Genomic DNA, 15,675 nt, shown 5'->3' with positions numbered 1-15,675 from the left:
GAATCCGCCTCCCGCCACCGAACCTCCAGGGCTGGCGGCGCGCTGTAAAGTTCTGCCGCCCGGACTTGTACCTGCCCCAGCCGGCCTCTCCGCTGCCGAGACACAAACACACACAAACCCTCACAAAGCGGTTACATAAATGAAGGCAATTAACCTCCTACGGGAGACGCGCGGTTCCCTTTCAGCAAGCCGCCAAGCGGGGAACTTGTGGCGGCAGCGGCGGCTGTGGCGGGCGGGGAAGAGCTCACCTCGGTTTCCATGGGCTCCGCTTCCACCTCTATCTTTTTCCATAGTTCCAGTAAGTGGGCAATGGGCATCTTTGGAGACTCGCTCTTTCCCAAGGCGCGCCCCGGAGCCGGCGAGAGTGAGCGGGCTGGCCCGGTAGGGGCTCGTCGTGTGAGGGAGACGAGAGCAAGACGAGAGAAGAGCCCAGCAGAAAGACGTCCGGGCGACCGAGGGGGACTCGAGGAAATGGCTTCCTCTCCTGAACGACCACCAGCCGCCGGGAGGGAGGCGGGAGAGAAAGGGAGTCGGTGAGAGAGCCGCCGCTCCCGCCGCTGCTTTCACGGCGCGCCTCTGAGGGGGAAGGTGGCGGCGGTGGGGCGAGGTAATTACAGCCCTGGCGCTGTCAATTGACTTTGTGGGCAGGGGAGAGGCTTCCTCGAGCACCCTTTAAAGTCGAGTAGTTCGCCTTCCTTTCCCGCTCTCCACCCGTCCCCGCCTCAAACTCTATCGTCGGCGTCTTTGAGAAGAACGGCAAGAAGAACAACAGCCTGGGTTTTGCGGATACAAAGACGGAGGAAAGTTGAAGGGATGGCGCGGCGCGCGGAGGCTGCTATAGCAACCGCATCCTGAAGGGAGGCATTGCGGAGCCGCCGGTTCCAGCCCCAAGGGCTGCCTCCCGAAACTGGCGGGTAGTAGCCGCGCTTGCCGCAGACCGGAGCGCGCGCAGAGGAAGGGGCTGCCTGCAACGCGGGCTTCGAAGATGGAGGCAGGAAAAGGCCTCCGCGCCTGTTGCAAGAGAGCTAGCTGTTTTAATTAAAAAAAAAAAAGAGGGAGAAAACTGGGGTGGAGCAAGCCGCCGCCGCTGCACGGACGTGAATAAACTAGTCTCTTGACTTCAGACCAAATGTCGCCTCTTGTGCACTTATTCTTCTAGGAGGGTACCTGTACAAGGGAGAACGCACTTGGTTTTTAAAATGGCACACCGGATAGGCATGTTTTAAGCCCTTGACTGCCGGACTGGCCCTGCCCTTAGAAAAAGTGGCATAAGGTTTTGCACAGGCTGAAAATGTTGAGAGGCAGCACATACTGGTGAGAGGGTATAGAACACTATCTCACGATATTGCTGCCTGCCATATAGAGCCCGCTCCAAGTCCTCTAAGTTTGGCCAATACCGTCAGATGCAGTGGAGGATGCTCTCTTGAGTAACCGGGATTTAAGTATGATTTGGCTGCTAGTCCAGTAGGCTTCTGTGTAAAATTGATAACCATGTTATTCTTTGCTTTAGGCTGCAATATATATTCTGTGTGACTATCAGGACATGGTTGATTGTTACTTACTTTTGCATAGTTATGTTTTTACCTGCTCACATCCCTTAAAGCCATTCTAAAACCCTAGAGATCTCATTAGGATGAGTTACAGATGGTTCTAGAGGAAATGGATGTGCCACAACATTTGACTGTTGAGATGCAGAACTTAGAGGCTGGAGAAGAGCAAATTATTAGGACAGAATATGGAGAAACAGGATGTGTCTCAATAGGCAAAGGTGCATTTCATTCCCCTACCCGTTTATTGTGGAGAACATCTGTTCAATCTTTATTCAAAACATATCTTATGAAAAGCTGGATCAGATTCAGATAGAGGAGTGAACATTGGTGGAAGAAACATCAGTAATTTAAGATCTAGAGATCACTGCCATATTATTGGCAGAAACAGCCATGACTTCAAATGACTAATTGGTTATAAAGACTAAAGAAAATCCAAAATCAGGGCTACAGCACAACATTAAGAAGAGAAGAAAATAATGTCTACAAAACAATATGTACAGATTCAGACAATAACACTGGGAAAAGCTGAAGACAGCAGGAGAAAATGAAGATCGAATATGAGATGGACTGATTCAGGAAAGAAAACCCTGTGAAACTAGAAGTCATTGCCTTGAGCATGGACATTAGCTTGACCTGGGCAGGAGCTTTTCAAGATCACTAATTCATAGGGTCACCATTAGTTGGAAGTGACTTGACGGCACATAACAACAATGTAGAATCACATAAGTTTAAGACTGGCAATGAAGAGATTCAGATTGTTAAATATTGTCTTCCTGCCTTCATCTTTGTACGTATATGGTGATTCCACCATCAATCCAAATGAAGTTTGCAACCAAGAAATCAGAAGACCAGGGTTTGGAAGGGCAGTTAGGAAGCAACAAGGAAAGACCCTTAAGAGCAGGGATGGGTCACTGGAGACCAAGGCCAAGATCATAGTATGATAATCCCAATCATTATGTACGAGTGGGAGATTTTGGACAGTGAAAAAGGCTGTCAGGAGGGCGGCTTCCCCTCCGCTGCTGCCCCCGAGTGGGGCTGGCCTTCTGGAGCCTCCATCAGAGCCTCGCTCCTGCCCTTGCAGCAGCGGCTCCATTGCTCCTGGCTGCCCTGCCCGGGAGCCCTTGCCTCCTTCTCCGGCAGGGGAAACATCCCCTGCCACCGGAGCCCGGCTTGCCTCGCCGATTGAAAGTGCTCAGCAGGAAGGGAGGGGGACGCACTGGCCTTAGCTCCAAGACGCAGCCTGGGCGGCCCCCACCCTCCCTGCTGAGCACCTTCCATTGGCTGCCCACCCTCCCTTGCTCTCTGTCCCTCTTCTTCACTTAGCTGTGAAAGAGAAGAGCAGAGGAGCCGGCTAGAGAGGACAGCGGGCTGCTGCCACTGCCGTCCTTGCTGCTCTTCTCTTTCCCGGCTAAGTGAAGAAGATGGACAGAGAGCAAGGGAGGGTGGGCAGCCCTGGGCAAGGCTGGCCCCATCTGAGGGTTGCCTTTGCCTGGAGATGGGGGGATGGCGGCCAGTCCTCGCCCAGGACTGCCCACCTGCCTGGCTGCACTCGCCATTCAGCAAGGACTCATCGCACTGCATGAGAGGGCATGGAGGTGGCTGGGAAGCCATTTCCTCCAGTGCAGCAGGACCGCCCGGACAGCCTCCTTGTCCCGCATTCTCAGCCTTTCCTGCATCTTGCCGGTGCACCCCCCGCCCTCCTCCCTGTCTCCTGCTCTCAGTTCCCTCAGTCCCCGCCAGCTGCACATTGTCCCGCCAAAACCGCCACCCCGAGGGAGAGAGCTCGTGCCACCTTTTCCCCTCGGGGCGGCCGCTTTGTCCTCGTCTGCCCTGTGAGGGCTCAATCTCTCTCTCTCTTTGGCTGTGTTTGTGGGTGGGGGGAAGAGAGGAAAGGGTCTCTCCTACGATTAGTGGGAGTTTGGAGAAAGCACCTCAAACTTGCGCAGGGCGCAAGCCTGGAATGCCTGGGCTTTCTTTCCACATTTCCAAAACCGAAGTCCTGGGGGGGGCGGTGGAAAGAGAGGGTCCAGGTCCCTTTCTCGTGGCAAGGAAGGAGAGCCCCTGTCTCGGAAACAGATCTGATTTTTTCGCCAGACGGGGAAGCTTGCCGTGTGAGGATTGGGGTGGCTAGCTGGGGTAGTTTGGTCTTCACAAAAGTTACTGCCTTGGAAACGCGCCTTGTCCAGGATCGGAGGCGCAGCTGCGCGGACTTTCCTTGGGCATTGGCAAAAACTGGTGAAGCCTAAATGCATACATAGGAAGCCTTCAGGGGGTGGCTGCGTATTTTCGAGGCGAGGAAGGCGGACAGGGTGGGTGCTGGCTGAGCTCTTCCCTCTCGAACCCTTTTCCTGTTCACCATCCCCTCCCGGAAAGCTCCTTTTCTCCAGGGAGAGGCGGGAAGGAAGGATATTACAGCCTCCACCCCCCGCCCCCACCTCCACCAACACCCCCGAAAAGCCAGTCTAAATATGCGTCCATCGGGAACTGCATGTTTGCAGTGCAGTCGTACCAGGGGAAGGCTACTATTTCCACCACCCCCGCGGATGGACCCAGCAGTTGGAGACAGAGCCCAGTGGGGAGGCCATTTGAATTTCCCGGGCTCTTATGTTCCGCCGCTGGGCCCATCAACGCTGCTCACTTTCCAGGCGGTGGTGGAAGTGCAGGAGGCCTGCCGGAGGCCTCCCAGCAGCAGCTATGGAAGTCCACGAGGTTGAGGAGGCTTTGGACTGGTAAAATGCTGCTTTTTCCTTTTTAAAAACTCTTCTGGGTGGGGTTTGGACTGGGGGTTATTTTTCTGTGCTTTTTTGTTTTTGGATTTGTGGTGTTTTTTTTTCTCAGTCCCAGCATGGGACTTGCTCTGTTTATTTTTATTTTATTTATTTTGTATATTTTTTTTGAAATGCTGGAACGGATTGATCCTGTTCCCATGCATTTCAATGTGAAATGGTGCTTAATGCATAACATACTACAGTACTGCATAACAAGTACCCCCACGCACGGACGCCCCCATTCACAGACGCTGGTGGCGGCAGCCCACCGCCCCCCCCCTACCGGTCCTTGGAAGAATGGTCTTCAAGAAAACCGGTCCCTAGTATTAAAAAGGTTGGGGACCACTGATCTACAGCAGTATCTTGGTATCTACAGCAATGTCTTGGTGTGCTGATGGACAACTCAATGAAAGTGTCAACCCAGAGTGCAGCAACAGTGAAGAAGGCCGGATCTATGCCAGGTATCATTTAAAAGGGGATTGAAAATAAACCAGCCAACATTATATGCCATTGTAGAAAATGATGGTAAGGCTGCACCTAGGGTATTGTGTACAGTTTTGGTCACCACACCTCAAAAAAGGCATAGTGGAACTGGAAAAGGTGCAGAAGAGAGTGACTAAAAAGGATTACTGGGCTGGGGCACCTCCCTTATGAGGAAAGGCTACAGTGTTTGGGGCTCTTTAGTCTAGAGAAAAGGCACCTGAGGGGGGGGACATGACTGAGATGTATAAAACTATGCAGGGGATGGATAAAGTGGATAGAGGGAAGCTCTTTTACCTCTCACACAATACCAGAACCAGGGGACATCCACTCCAACTGAATGCTGGGAGAGTAAGAAAAGACAAAAGAAAATCTTTCTTTACTCAGTGTGTTGTCAGTCTGTGGAACTCCTTGCCACAGGGTGTGGTGATGGCATCTGCCTTAGATGCTATTAAAAGGGGACTGGAACAATTTATGGAGAAAAAGTCAATTGCAGGTTGCAAGCCATGATGGGGATGTATTTTTGTCTTGTGAAAAGGCTTAAAAGGAAGGTACCTTCAAATGCCAGATGCAGGAGAGGTGTATCAGGAGACTGGTACAGTGGTGTCTCACAATACAAATGCCTCACCGGACGAAAAACCCGCAAGACAAATGGTTTTTGCAATCGTGTTCATGACTCGCAAGACGGCTTCTTCTATGGCCGTGACTCGCAAGGCAATTTTTTCCACAAGACCGATGAAATAATTTATTCGTCTTGCAAGGTTTCCATTAGGAATGCATTGCAATGCATTCCTATGGGAGACCGCTTTTCACAAAAATTTCACAAGACGATGCTACTCGTGGAACAAATTAATTTCGTCTTGTGAGGCATCACTGTATCTAGTTGTTTCATGTGCTCCCAGAGGCATCTGGTGGGGCCACTGTGAGATACAGGAAGCTGGACTAGATGGGCCCTTGGCCCAATCCAACAGGGCTCTTCTTATCTTCTTATGTACAGGACTGGTTATATTATGGGCTGGATTCAGACTTAGCTAGGCCTAGAGTACAGTCATTGAAAACCAAGGGGTAAGTTATTTATAATTAACTTAAGCCCTGTTGATTTTAGCGGGTGTCATCTAAACGTGATTACATATGGATCCAGTCTTATATCTCACATACATTACAATAAATATGAAGACCACTTGTAAGAAGTCACCATAGATGACAATTCACTGTCACCAGTCTGCATTAAAGTGAATCATCATTTTTACTAAATTTTTATTTAAACCTGTTTTCTTTGAATGTTTTGTTTGGTAAAACAGAATAAAACCAATTATGTTTTAGATGAGTAAATCAGATGAAAAACGTGACTTTTAAGAATAAGACTACAGCTTCAAGAAAACACAAGCCAGCTTGGCTACTGTTTGTTACTTCTGAATTTGATTTTACTGATTCACACCTTTGAAAAGGCAACTTTAAAAATAATCTGGTGCCATTATCAATTGTGTAACTGAGGACCTCTCTCGTGATTTTTAATGGGGTTTAAAAAATAAGATCATTAATTTCATAATTGCCTAGTAGGTGCCATGTGAAGCTATGTTTGTTCAGCTCTCAGCAAAATACTTCCCTTAGTGTCTTATAAACATTTGGTAGATTGTAGCACCTCTGTTTAGAATTATTCAGAGTACAAAGCCATTACAAGGCTGTTAATTCTTACAGTTGTTCAGTTCTTCTGCATTGATAACAGCCCTTGAATGAATTGTGTAGTATATCCAGTGGCACTATGACTTTAATTGTACAATGCAATGAGGAATTTATAATATTTTTTCACAGCCTAATGAAAAATGTTTCAGTAAAGCAGAAGTATTATGTACTTCAGATATTTTATACCTGCAGGATGCAAATACGCTTCTCCTAATCCATCCATCCATCCATCCATCCATCCATCCATCCATCCATCCATCCATCCATCCATCCATCCATCCATCCATCCATCCATCCATCCATCCATCCATCCATCCATCCATCCATCCATCCTGTGCTGCTATTCCTCTCCAGGACATGGCCTGCGAAAGATGGATCTCAGACTTATGAAAGGGGGCTGTCATTGGTGGTGTGGTGGCCCCCGGTCTGATGGTGGTGGCCCAGCGGGTCCCCTCTCCTGGTGGCTCATGGTGGCAGCTGGGGCATACTGGGAGGCTGATGCAGGTCAGGGGAGGTCACAGTGGTGGACTGCTCCACGTGGATGTGAGGGGAGGAGGAGAGATTGCACCTCAACTTTCCTTCTCTCTGTGTATGTGTGTATGTGTGTATGAGAGAGAGAGAGAGAGAGAGAGAGAGAGAGAGAGAGAGAATATCAATTGTTTATGCTTTTCTGAAGCCTTAAGAGGTATACACAGATTTTGAACTACACAGAGATCTGGCGTCTCTAACCCCAGCATTATTAAAGGGAGAAGTGTTTATGCAGATGAGTTCAGTGTGGTACAGTAACAGCTGGATCTGACTGAAGAAATACAGTAATTTCAAATAATGTTTTATTTATGAAGCTGGCTTGGTGTTGGAATTTGTAGAGACATGCAAAATTATTGTTATAGCATCCAAATTTTGCTTTCCCTGAATGTGGAGCATTGAGAAGTTCAAATAACTTTAGATGTAGCTGATTTAAAGTAATGACTCTCAAATTATCTGTACTTTCTACCTGTTTGTAACCTTGAAATAGCAATATATGCAGTATATATTGCTTTCTCTCTCTCTATATATATATAGCTTTGCCAGGACTTTGCTTGTGTCATCATGATGTTACTTATTGACTGATGACAGTTACAGAATGTGGAAGGAAAGGTTAAGTGGTTTCCTTCTTTGCTGTGTCATTGTTACTCTGGAGTTTATGGAAAGCTAATGTACAATAAATTAAATATGCATTTCTAAATTGCCTCTTCTATTCTAGGAATTATAACATAATGTGTATGCTCCCAGAAGGGTAGCTATATTAGTCTGTTTCAGCTAAAGCAAAATAAGATCTCATGGAACCTTACAGACTACATTAATCATGGCATGAAATTTTGTGTACTACAGTTCACTTCGTCAGGTGCATGGAGTGTTTTCTTGCATTGTCAGTCTGTGGATAATTGGGAGAGCCAATGCAGTGGATAGAGTGTCAGACTAGGACTGAAGACGCATGGGTTCACATTCCTACTTGGCCATAAAAATCCACTGGAGAGGTGGCAATTGTAAAACCACTCAAGTAACTCTCGTGTCTTGAAAAATGTATTAGGATCTCATTGAAAGCTGGATGTGACTTAATAGCACATAACAAACAAAGTGGCTGTGTACAAATGGTCTTTTGAAAATCTCCATCCTACTTCTGGGGAAAGAAATGTGGGGGACAAATCCATTAAATTTCTCCAGGAAAAAAAGAAATTCTCCAACACTTTCTCAGACATGAAGGTCAACATAAGCAGAAGATGTAGCACTGCTTTGTTCTTTCTGCACCCAGGAAAGATTTTGATTTTTGATTTTTCAGAGTCCCAAGCAGTCTTCCTGACTTCCAGAAAGGTAATCTAGGTTCACTTTAAAGATCTTAAGGAAACTAAAGGAAATCCTGTTTGGCATGTTAATTGTTCTGCATTTGTATTTGCATTTAGAAGTATATGGGAATGCCAATATCCAGGGTTCACAGTGCAGGATATCCAAAGGATAATGAATAGCTTGCTTTAATTTTTCATAGTTTCATACATACATTTTTTTTAAAATTGTATTTTTCAGAAATCAGAATTTGCACACATGTTTGTGAATACATGTGTCAGTGAATTTCAATTAATCTCTACAGAAGTAATTTGCATTTATTAAATTATTATAGAATCAAGCTCTTGATTATACCTTACGCCAAGTTTGACAGTGCAGGTAAAAATAATCCAGTCAATTGAAGAATCCGTTATAGTCTCAGTTTCTCTCTTGGGATGTTTCTGGGCTGGCTGCACAGAACTGTATTGTTAGTCAGTCTCATTTATGAGAGGGGTTGACATGCCTTACTGAGCTGCATAGAAAGGCAATTTTCATTACATGCAGAGTCTCTTATTATGACATATTTTTGAGAAAGGAAGTCACTGCTACTGAAAATTTACTTCTACAGTCGTAGAGAAACTAATCTTCTCCAGTCTGAACATGGCACCACCACAGACCTTAATGAGAGATATCGTATGAGAGACTGAATTAGAGATATCACAATGCTGTGTACTCTATGATGATGCACCATCATGCTGTGAGCAGCTGCCACCTAAGAAGAACAACTTGTTTTGGCTTGAGGAAATTCACAATATCATGCTGCTGCATCATCATATGCTGAGTATTTGTATGTCTATTCCCAGTGCATGTGTGTCTCTGTGTGATGTGCATTTGGGAGTACAGCTTGCTTCAAATATATAGTTGTATACTGGCTCTTTCTATTTCACTCCCCTCCCCCACATATACACCTGCTGAGTTTCTATAGGTAAAAATACAGTATCCAGTTGACCTGGGGGCAGGGGAAGAGTAAACTCAAATTATGTTTTAAACACTAAAATCCAAAATATTTGAATAATATATAGAATAATATCTGCCCATGCATGTTAGTGGCAACACCACATTCAGTGAAGTGAGGCTCTAGTTGTAGAAAGAAAATCTATGGTGTTTGCTATTGCTCACAATAACACTTCATACATTTTTAAAGGTTGCATTAAGGCTGTTACATTTCAAATGTAATTTGGAACTAATCATATTTAAAATATAATCTCTTGACTCCCACATGTGGGAAGTGAAGTGATGCACAATCATTTGATTAATTAAAATACAGTTAAACATTTTTTACAAAATCACAACACATTAAAATTCCATTAAAGAATTGCAAATGAGAACTTACAGTAATTGATGAAAATGTTGTGGCGTCAGTAATCAAAATAGGAAAGAAGTAAAGGAGGCATAAGTCACTTTCCAGCTGATTGTTACAAGTAAATTATTATCTGAAAATATTGTAGATACTACAATCAACATCCTAGGAGCTACCACAAAACAAAAAATGGACTTCCATGCATACATTTTTTAAAAAATACTGTTTCTGATAGAACAAAGATGAAGAACCTAGAAGAGTAAGTCAATACATTTCTAACTACACAGTATCAATTTAGAATGTGCCCTTGAATAGCTTTCCTCCTACACTCCACCTTTAATATCCGAGAGAGAGCTCATCCACCCTTCAACTTTTCTTGCACTCGTGACACTGGTACAACATCTCAGGATGTGCCTACACAGCAGGGAACATATGCCTGGATCTGTTGTGACTTGCATTTTTAAAACCAGGCTTCTGTGGGTGAGATCACTGTAGCTGTCCAGCCACCAAGCAGTTGGTGGGAATCTTCAAGGACACAAGGAGGGAACCGTGTCTGCGTAACAGAAGCTGCCTTTGGCCTGGTGCTAATTAGCCATTTGCACCTCTCTCTTTTTTAGATTAACTTTTCTGGAAGTGACACATAGCGATCTGGTAGTCCAGTGCTGCTTTGAAAGCCTGAAAACAAACAAACAAACACACACACACACACACACACACACACACACACACAAAACTGCAAGCGTGCTTTGCCTTCGGATCAGGCAATCACACTAGGCACAAAGTGGGCAAAAGTGCTATCAATGCAGTCAGAGCATATTTATTTAAACCATCCCTGCTGGCTAAACAAGAAATGACAATTCCCCCTTCAAATTAGACAATTTCACAATGGGCTTCTCCACATTCAGCTTTACAGTATGTAGTCACTGGGTTTCAATTCAAATTAATCTCTGCCTAATCCATTGCAAATTGCAGGGTAAATGGCCAATGTAGTCACCACCACCTTTAGTGTTCACACAAGGCAGGGCTGAAATTAGTGTAAATAGAGTCAAAGGGGAACACACACACACAAAAACACCTTGTGTTCTAGGTTTTGTTACACCACTCCTAGGTTGTGATACATTTTGGTTCTGATTGGCTCCAGTGCAAATTCTGCTGAAGTGGACCCTAGCACTGCTTTGTTCCATCCTGATCCATGCACTTGCCATCCATGTGGGTGGCTGTTGTCTAATCATGTTTCCTTATGGGCATTATTTGGTTGATCAGTCTCTACCCATCACACCCCATGGACGCATAAAATAAGGAGGGAAGGGAGGACAGAGTAAAGCAGGTGGGGGGAAAAGGTCAGAGAAGATAGGGAAAAGGGGAGGGCAATCTTTATTTGGAGCAAGACATCAGGGAGCAATTCTGGATGTATATGGCCAGGTGGTATCAGGATAACCCACTGCACCCCAGTATATCCAGCAACAAATACCCTCCCCATGTATGCAACCAGATACTGGGATGATCTCTTCAAATCTGCAAGAACAGCTATAGCAGTTCAAACCCGCCCCCCCCCCAATGCCTCCTTGATAAATGCTGGACTTGGTGAGCCATAGGGTCCCTTCCAACTCTGCAGTTCTAAGATGATGGTAGTGCAGATGATTGTGGTGATGATTACAACGGAATGACTCAGAACAGCCCTAGAAAAACCGAGAGAAAATACCACTGTGTGGACAAGCCCAGCATTCTCCCGTTCCTTCTTGCTTCTGAGTTTGGGTATAAACCACCACATGCCCAATCATGCCCAGAATGACATGGGTGTACTAGGTGGGGAGGGGTGAATTCAGGTGACTGTAGTTGTTTCCTTTCTTAGGAGTTGTATACACTGCCCTTAAGCAAATACCAATGATCCAAGAGGGGAAAAAAATGAGATCCATGGAAAAGAGGGCACCCAGGTGTTGCCTTCCCCCTGTACACAGACACACCCCTTGTGCTGGGCTCTATATACATGTATGGGGGGGGTAGGTGATATTTTCATGCAGTATCAACCCAAGATGCAGAGCAGTCCTACTGCTATGGCGAGGTGGCCATTCAGTTGAGTGAGAGGAGAGCAACCTCAGCAGGAGCAGCATAGAGGCCTTTGAGGATAAAAAGCTGTATATGCCCTGTAGCCTCTAAACTAGGGGTGGTGAACCTTTGGCACTCCAGATATTTTTAGACTACATCTTTTAAAATCCCCAGCCTGTATTGCAGTGATGAAAGACTGTGGATGTTGTCCAGAACAGATGGAGTGTCAAAGGTTCCACATCTCTGCCCTAAACGGCTATCCTCAGATACAGTAGGGGGATGGTGTCCCATCTGCAGTGGTTTGTGGTTTGATACATAATATGAATTAGCTTAAGTGCTTGATGTCATTTATTGGATTTTTTTCTACTTCTCAAATTAGAAGTCTACCACTAATCAATCTTCTAAGAATACATCTTTGCTACATTTCATTGTGTTCCAGTGAAATAAAAAGTGTATTTTATAGCTAGAATATTCCAGCAGGAAGCTGGCTGCGCCATGTATCTGCTATGGAAATATACTACCTGGCTTTGACAAGATGTCAAACATTCAGTGGTGACAAATATTATTTCAACATCCACTGGAAAAAAACCCTGCCCTTAACAGTAAGGAAACTGAAGATTTGTAACTGCTCCAAGCCTTATCTGCACTATAATACAGTAAATACCTGCAATTCAGATACAGGCGGTTTTCTGCCTATTATTCAATGTAATGGGTCTCTGGATATCTTGCAAGGTGAAGGCTGTCATTAGCTTGCTCCCAAGTGACATCCATTATTACCATGTCTAACGCACAGGAAACTGAAAGGTAATATGCTCATGCAGAAGCTCTGTGTGTGTGTGTGTGTGTGTGTGTGTGTGTGTGCGCGCGCGCGCGCGTAACAAACAGTAAGAATGTAATCAGTTGGTGAGAGAGGACCATGTCTGACCATGGTTTGGAAAGGATCTCCTCACTGATGTTGATTTCTAAGGAATCAGTCCTGTCCATCTCTAAAAAAGAAGTAGCCTTGCCGCTGGGTCAAAAGAGTCTGGTTTGGACATGGAGCTGAGTCAGGCTGGTTTGCAATCCCCTGCAAGTTATTCAATAATTGGAAAATAGCTTACACTGGACTGAGACATAAGCAATCCAAAAACACAAGCTGTTTCTCTGTCTGATTTCCCCTTTAGTCTGCAAACTTATGCATATTTTCCTGTAAGTAAGAGTGCGATCAGACAAGGAAATAGGTTGCATTTTGGACCACTTATGGAGCAGTTACAGTAATTTTATTTATTTATTTATTTATTAAATTTATACCCCGCCCATCTAGACACAAGTCTACTCTAGGTGTCTAATTGTGATCTATTTCCTAGTGATCACACAACATGTGGAGCATTGCACTCCAGCCCGACCCTGATCTATGCCCAAGCTGGACTTTTTGGTCCAGCTGTAGAGCTACTTTTGGGGTCCAGTCTGGAGTTTTTTCTGACACAGGGAAGGGTTGCCTGAAGAGAGATCACTCCTGCAAAGTGACCTTTTCTGATGTGCCTTTCCTGCTGTCTGAGCGCCCCCTAAACCCCACTGAATGCATCAGAACTTATTTCTTTGGATCTACGTAAAATTGTACCATTGCAGGGATAAGTGATATGTGCCCCTCCAGATATTGATGGGGTACAACTCTTTAACACTGGAAATAATGGCAGGCACTGATGGGAGCTGCAGCTCAGCAATTAATTGTAGGGCTGCACACTTCCCCATCCCTGTTCTAAAGCTAGGTTACATCACTTGGTTTTTATGCTATGGAGGGTGACATCATATATATCAACCTCAGTGGCTTAGATCAGAATAATATGGAAGAAACAAACAAACAAAAAAAAGAGAACAAGAAACAGTAAGTGTATGTGTTTATTTCTAATTCATTGCATATTACTGATTGTTGCAAAGTACTAGAAACACTGCTACAGTATTTAGACTATTTGTTGCAAACCACACTTGCAACAAATTATCTAAATTGTAGTGTTTATAACTAAGTGCCTTCAAGTTGATTCTAATTTATGTCAACTTGGGGTTTTCTGGGCAGAGAGCATCCAGAATTGGTTTACCATTGTCTTTTTTTGGGGGGGGGGCACTCTGGGCAGCTTGCCCATGGCGATGCCACCTGGCTCTTCTCCCAAGAGAGGAAGCAGGAAATTGAACTCCCTGCCTCTGGCTCTGTAGCCAGGTATCCAGCTCACTGACCTATTCAGGAATGGCCATTTATAGTACTATGCAATAAATAATAACTTGCAACAGATAACAAAAGGAAAAAAAAACCAAAACAAAAAATATGGAACTCTGCCTGGTTTTACAACCAGATAATCTGGTATCTTGAGCATATACAGAAACAAAGTGTAATCCTGACAGATTTTTGTGATGGTCTCATCCAGCGGGGCTCTTATTTTGTTCCCTCTGTACTTTAAAAAAGATTCTCAAAGCAGCTAGATTATGAGGTTGAATAGAGAAAAGAAAGATACAGGGAAAGAGGGGCCAAGTGATCTGTTCCTGCAGCTCTTTTTCAGCTGAAGATCATCCTTCCAACTTGCTTTGCCACTCCTGGAGGGAAAGATACAGAGGTCCTTCTTTGCATGTTTCTCTTGATGAATGAAAACAACAAATTGGGAAGAGTAATTTTAAGCTGATAAACAAGAACAGAGAAAAGAGTTGAAATCCCCCCCATCTGCATTTATTTTACTTTGATTCAGTCTGTCCTGAATGCATATTTTATTTTATTTTTTAAAAATCTGAAATTAGGGAGGAAAGAACCACAGAACACTGCAAATTATGCCCTACTGTCTCTCCTCTTAGTTTTAACATAACGTAAAGGTAAAGGTTCCTCTTGACATTTAGTCAGGTCATGTCCGACTCCAGGGCACGGTGCTCATCCCCGTCTCCAAGCCGTAGAGCCAGCGTTTGTCTGTAGACAGTTTCCATGGTCATGTGGCCAGAGCAACTAGACATGGAATGCCATTACCTTCCCACTGAGGTGGTGCCTATTTATCTATTCTCATCTTTACATGCTTTTGAACTGCTAGGCTGGCAGGAGCTGGGACAAGTGCCGGGAGCTCACTCCATTGCATGGATTCGATCTTACAACTGCTGGTCTTCTGACCTTGCAGCACAGAGGCTTCTGCGGTTTAACCCGCAGCGCCACCATGTCCCTTTTAACATATTTATTTTCAAAAGTTAGTTGGCCAAAGTCCTGTTGCCTAGCTGTACTCAAGTTCTGCAAGTGGTTGTGACATGCATACTGAGTCATATCCAGCAAGCAGTTCCACAGGTGCAGTTGTGCAACTAGTTGCACAATCAGTTGTGCAACCAGGTACACAGTGTAGACTGCCTGAGTGTAAACAGTGTGACCCTCCAAGTTAGGTCTCAGCTGCTAACACTTAATGTTTAGTGCTAAAAGCACCAGATGACTTGTGAACAAATGGGGCATGAAAGAGGACTGGCCATCTTCACTTGTGCATGAATTCTGGAGTCAAAACCTGCACTTTGAATCTTTCTTTAAAAAGAATATTGATGGAAAGGCTGGTGTAATGAACAGGAAAGCTCTAATTTGGGGGATGAATTGCCAGAGAGATTAAATTTTTCTCTGGAAAATGCCATAACCCTGTGCTCAGTTATGTAATGCCTAATAATTTAATATGACAATAAGAGAACAAAGTTGAATAGTACATGGTTGATTAAAATTCTTCCAAGTGATATCCTGCACAGTCTGAACCAGAGTATATAACTGAGGAATATTATTTGCAAAAAGAACATGCAATTTTGAATTGAGCATAGGGAAAGAAACTTAACAGGCAATCCAGAAAATTAATGGTGTGCTATTGTTTCTTCTTCTACAGCTTCTTCTTGATATCCTGAAGTGGCTCGCTTATTAAGACACTTCAGGATACTAGAACCTGAAACTGGAAGGAGCATTGGCAGCTCTGACAGCTGCCAGGTTTAATTTTAGTCTGTTCTCAGCAAGCGCATG

At 44.7% G+C, this 15,675-nt stretch overlaps 1 protein-coding gene across 1 annotated transcript in view; it reads right to left on the bottom strand.

Annotated features, from left to right (window-relative positions):
* The window catches only part of RPS6KA2 (ribosomal protein S6 kinase A2), a 279,999-nt gene extending 279,585 nt beyond the window's left edge, over positions 1-414 (bottom strand). The window contains exon 1 of the mRNA XM_072994259.2: positions 249-414. Within this exon, the coding sequence (XP_072850360.2) occupies positions 249-317 (69 nt within the window). The 5' untranslated portion in view covers positions 318-414. The remainder of the gene's footprint in view (positions 1-248) is intronic.
* Between the last annotated feature and the right edge of the window lie 15,261 nt (positions 415-15,675).

The sequence above is a fragment of the Pogona vitticeps genome, chromosome 1, assembly GCF_051106095.1.
Source record: "Pogona vitticeps strain Pit_001003342236 chromosome 1, PviZW2.1, whole genome shotgun sequence".
Taxonomy (NCBI): Eukaryota; Metazoa; Chordata; class Lepidosauria; order Squamata; family Agamidae; genus Pogona; species Pogona vitticeps.
This window is presented reverse-complemented; position numbering and strand designations above follow the sequence as displayed.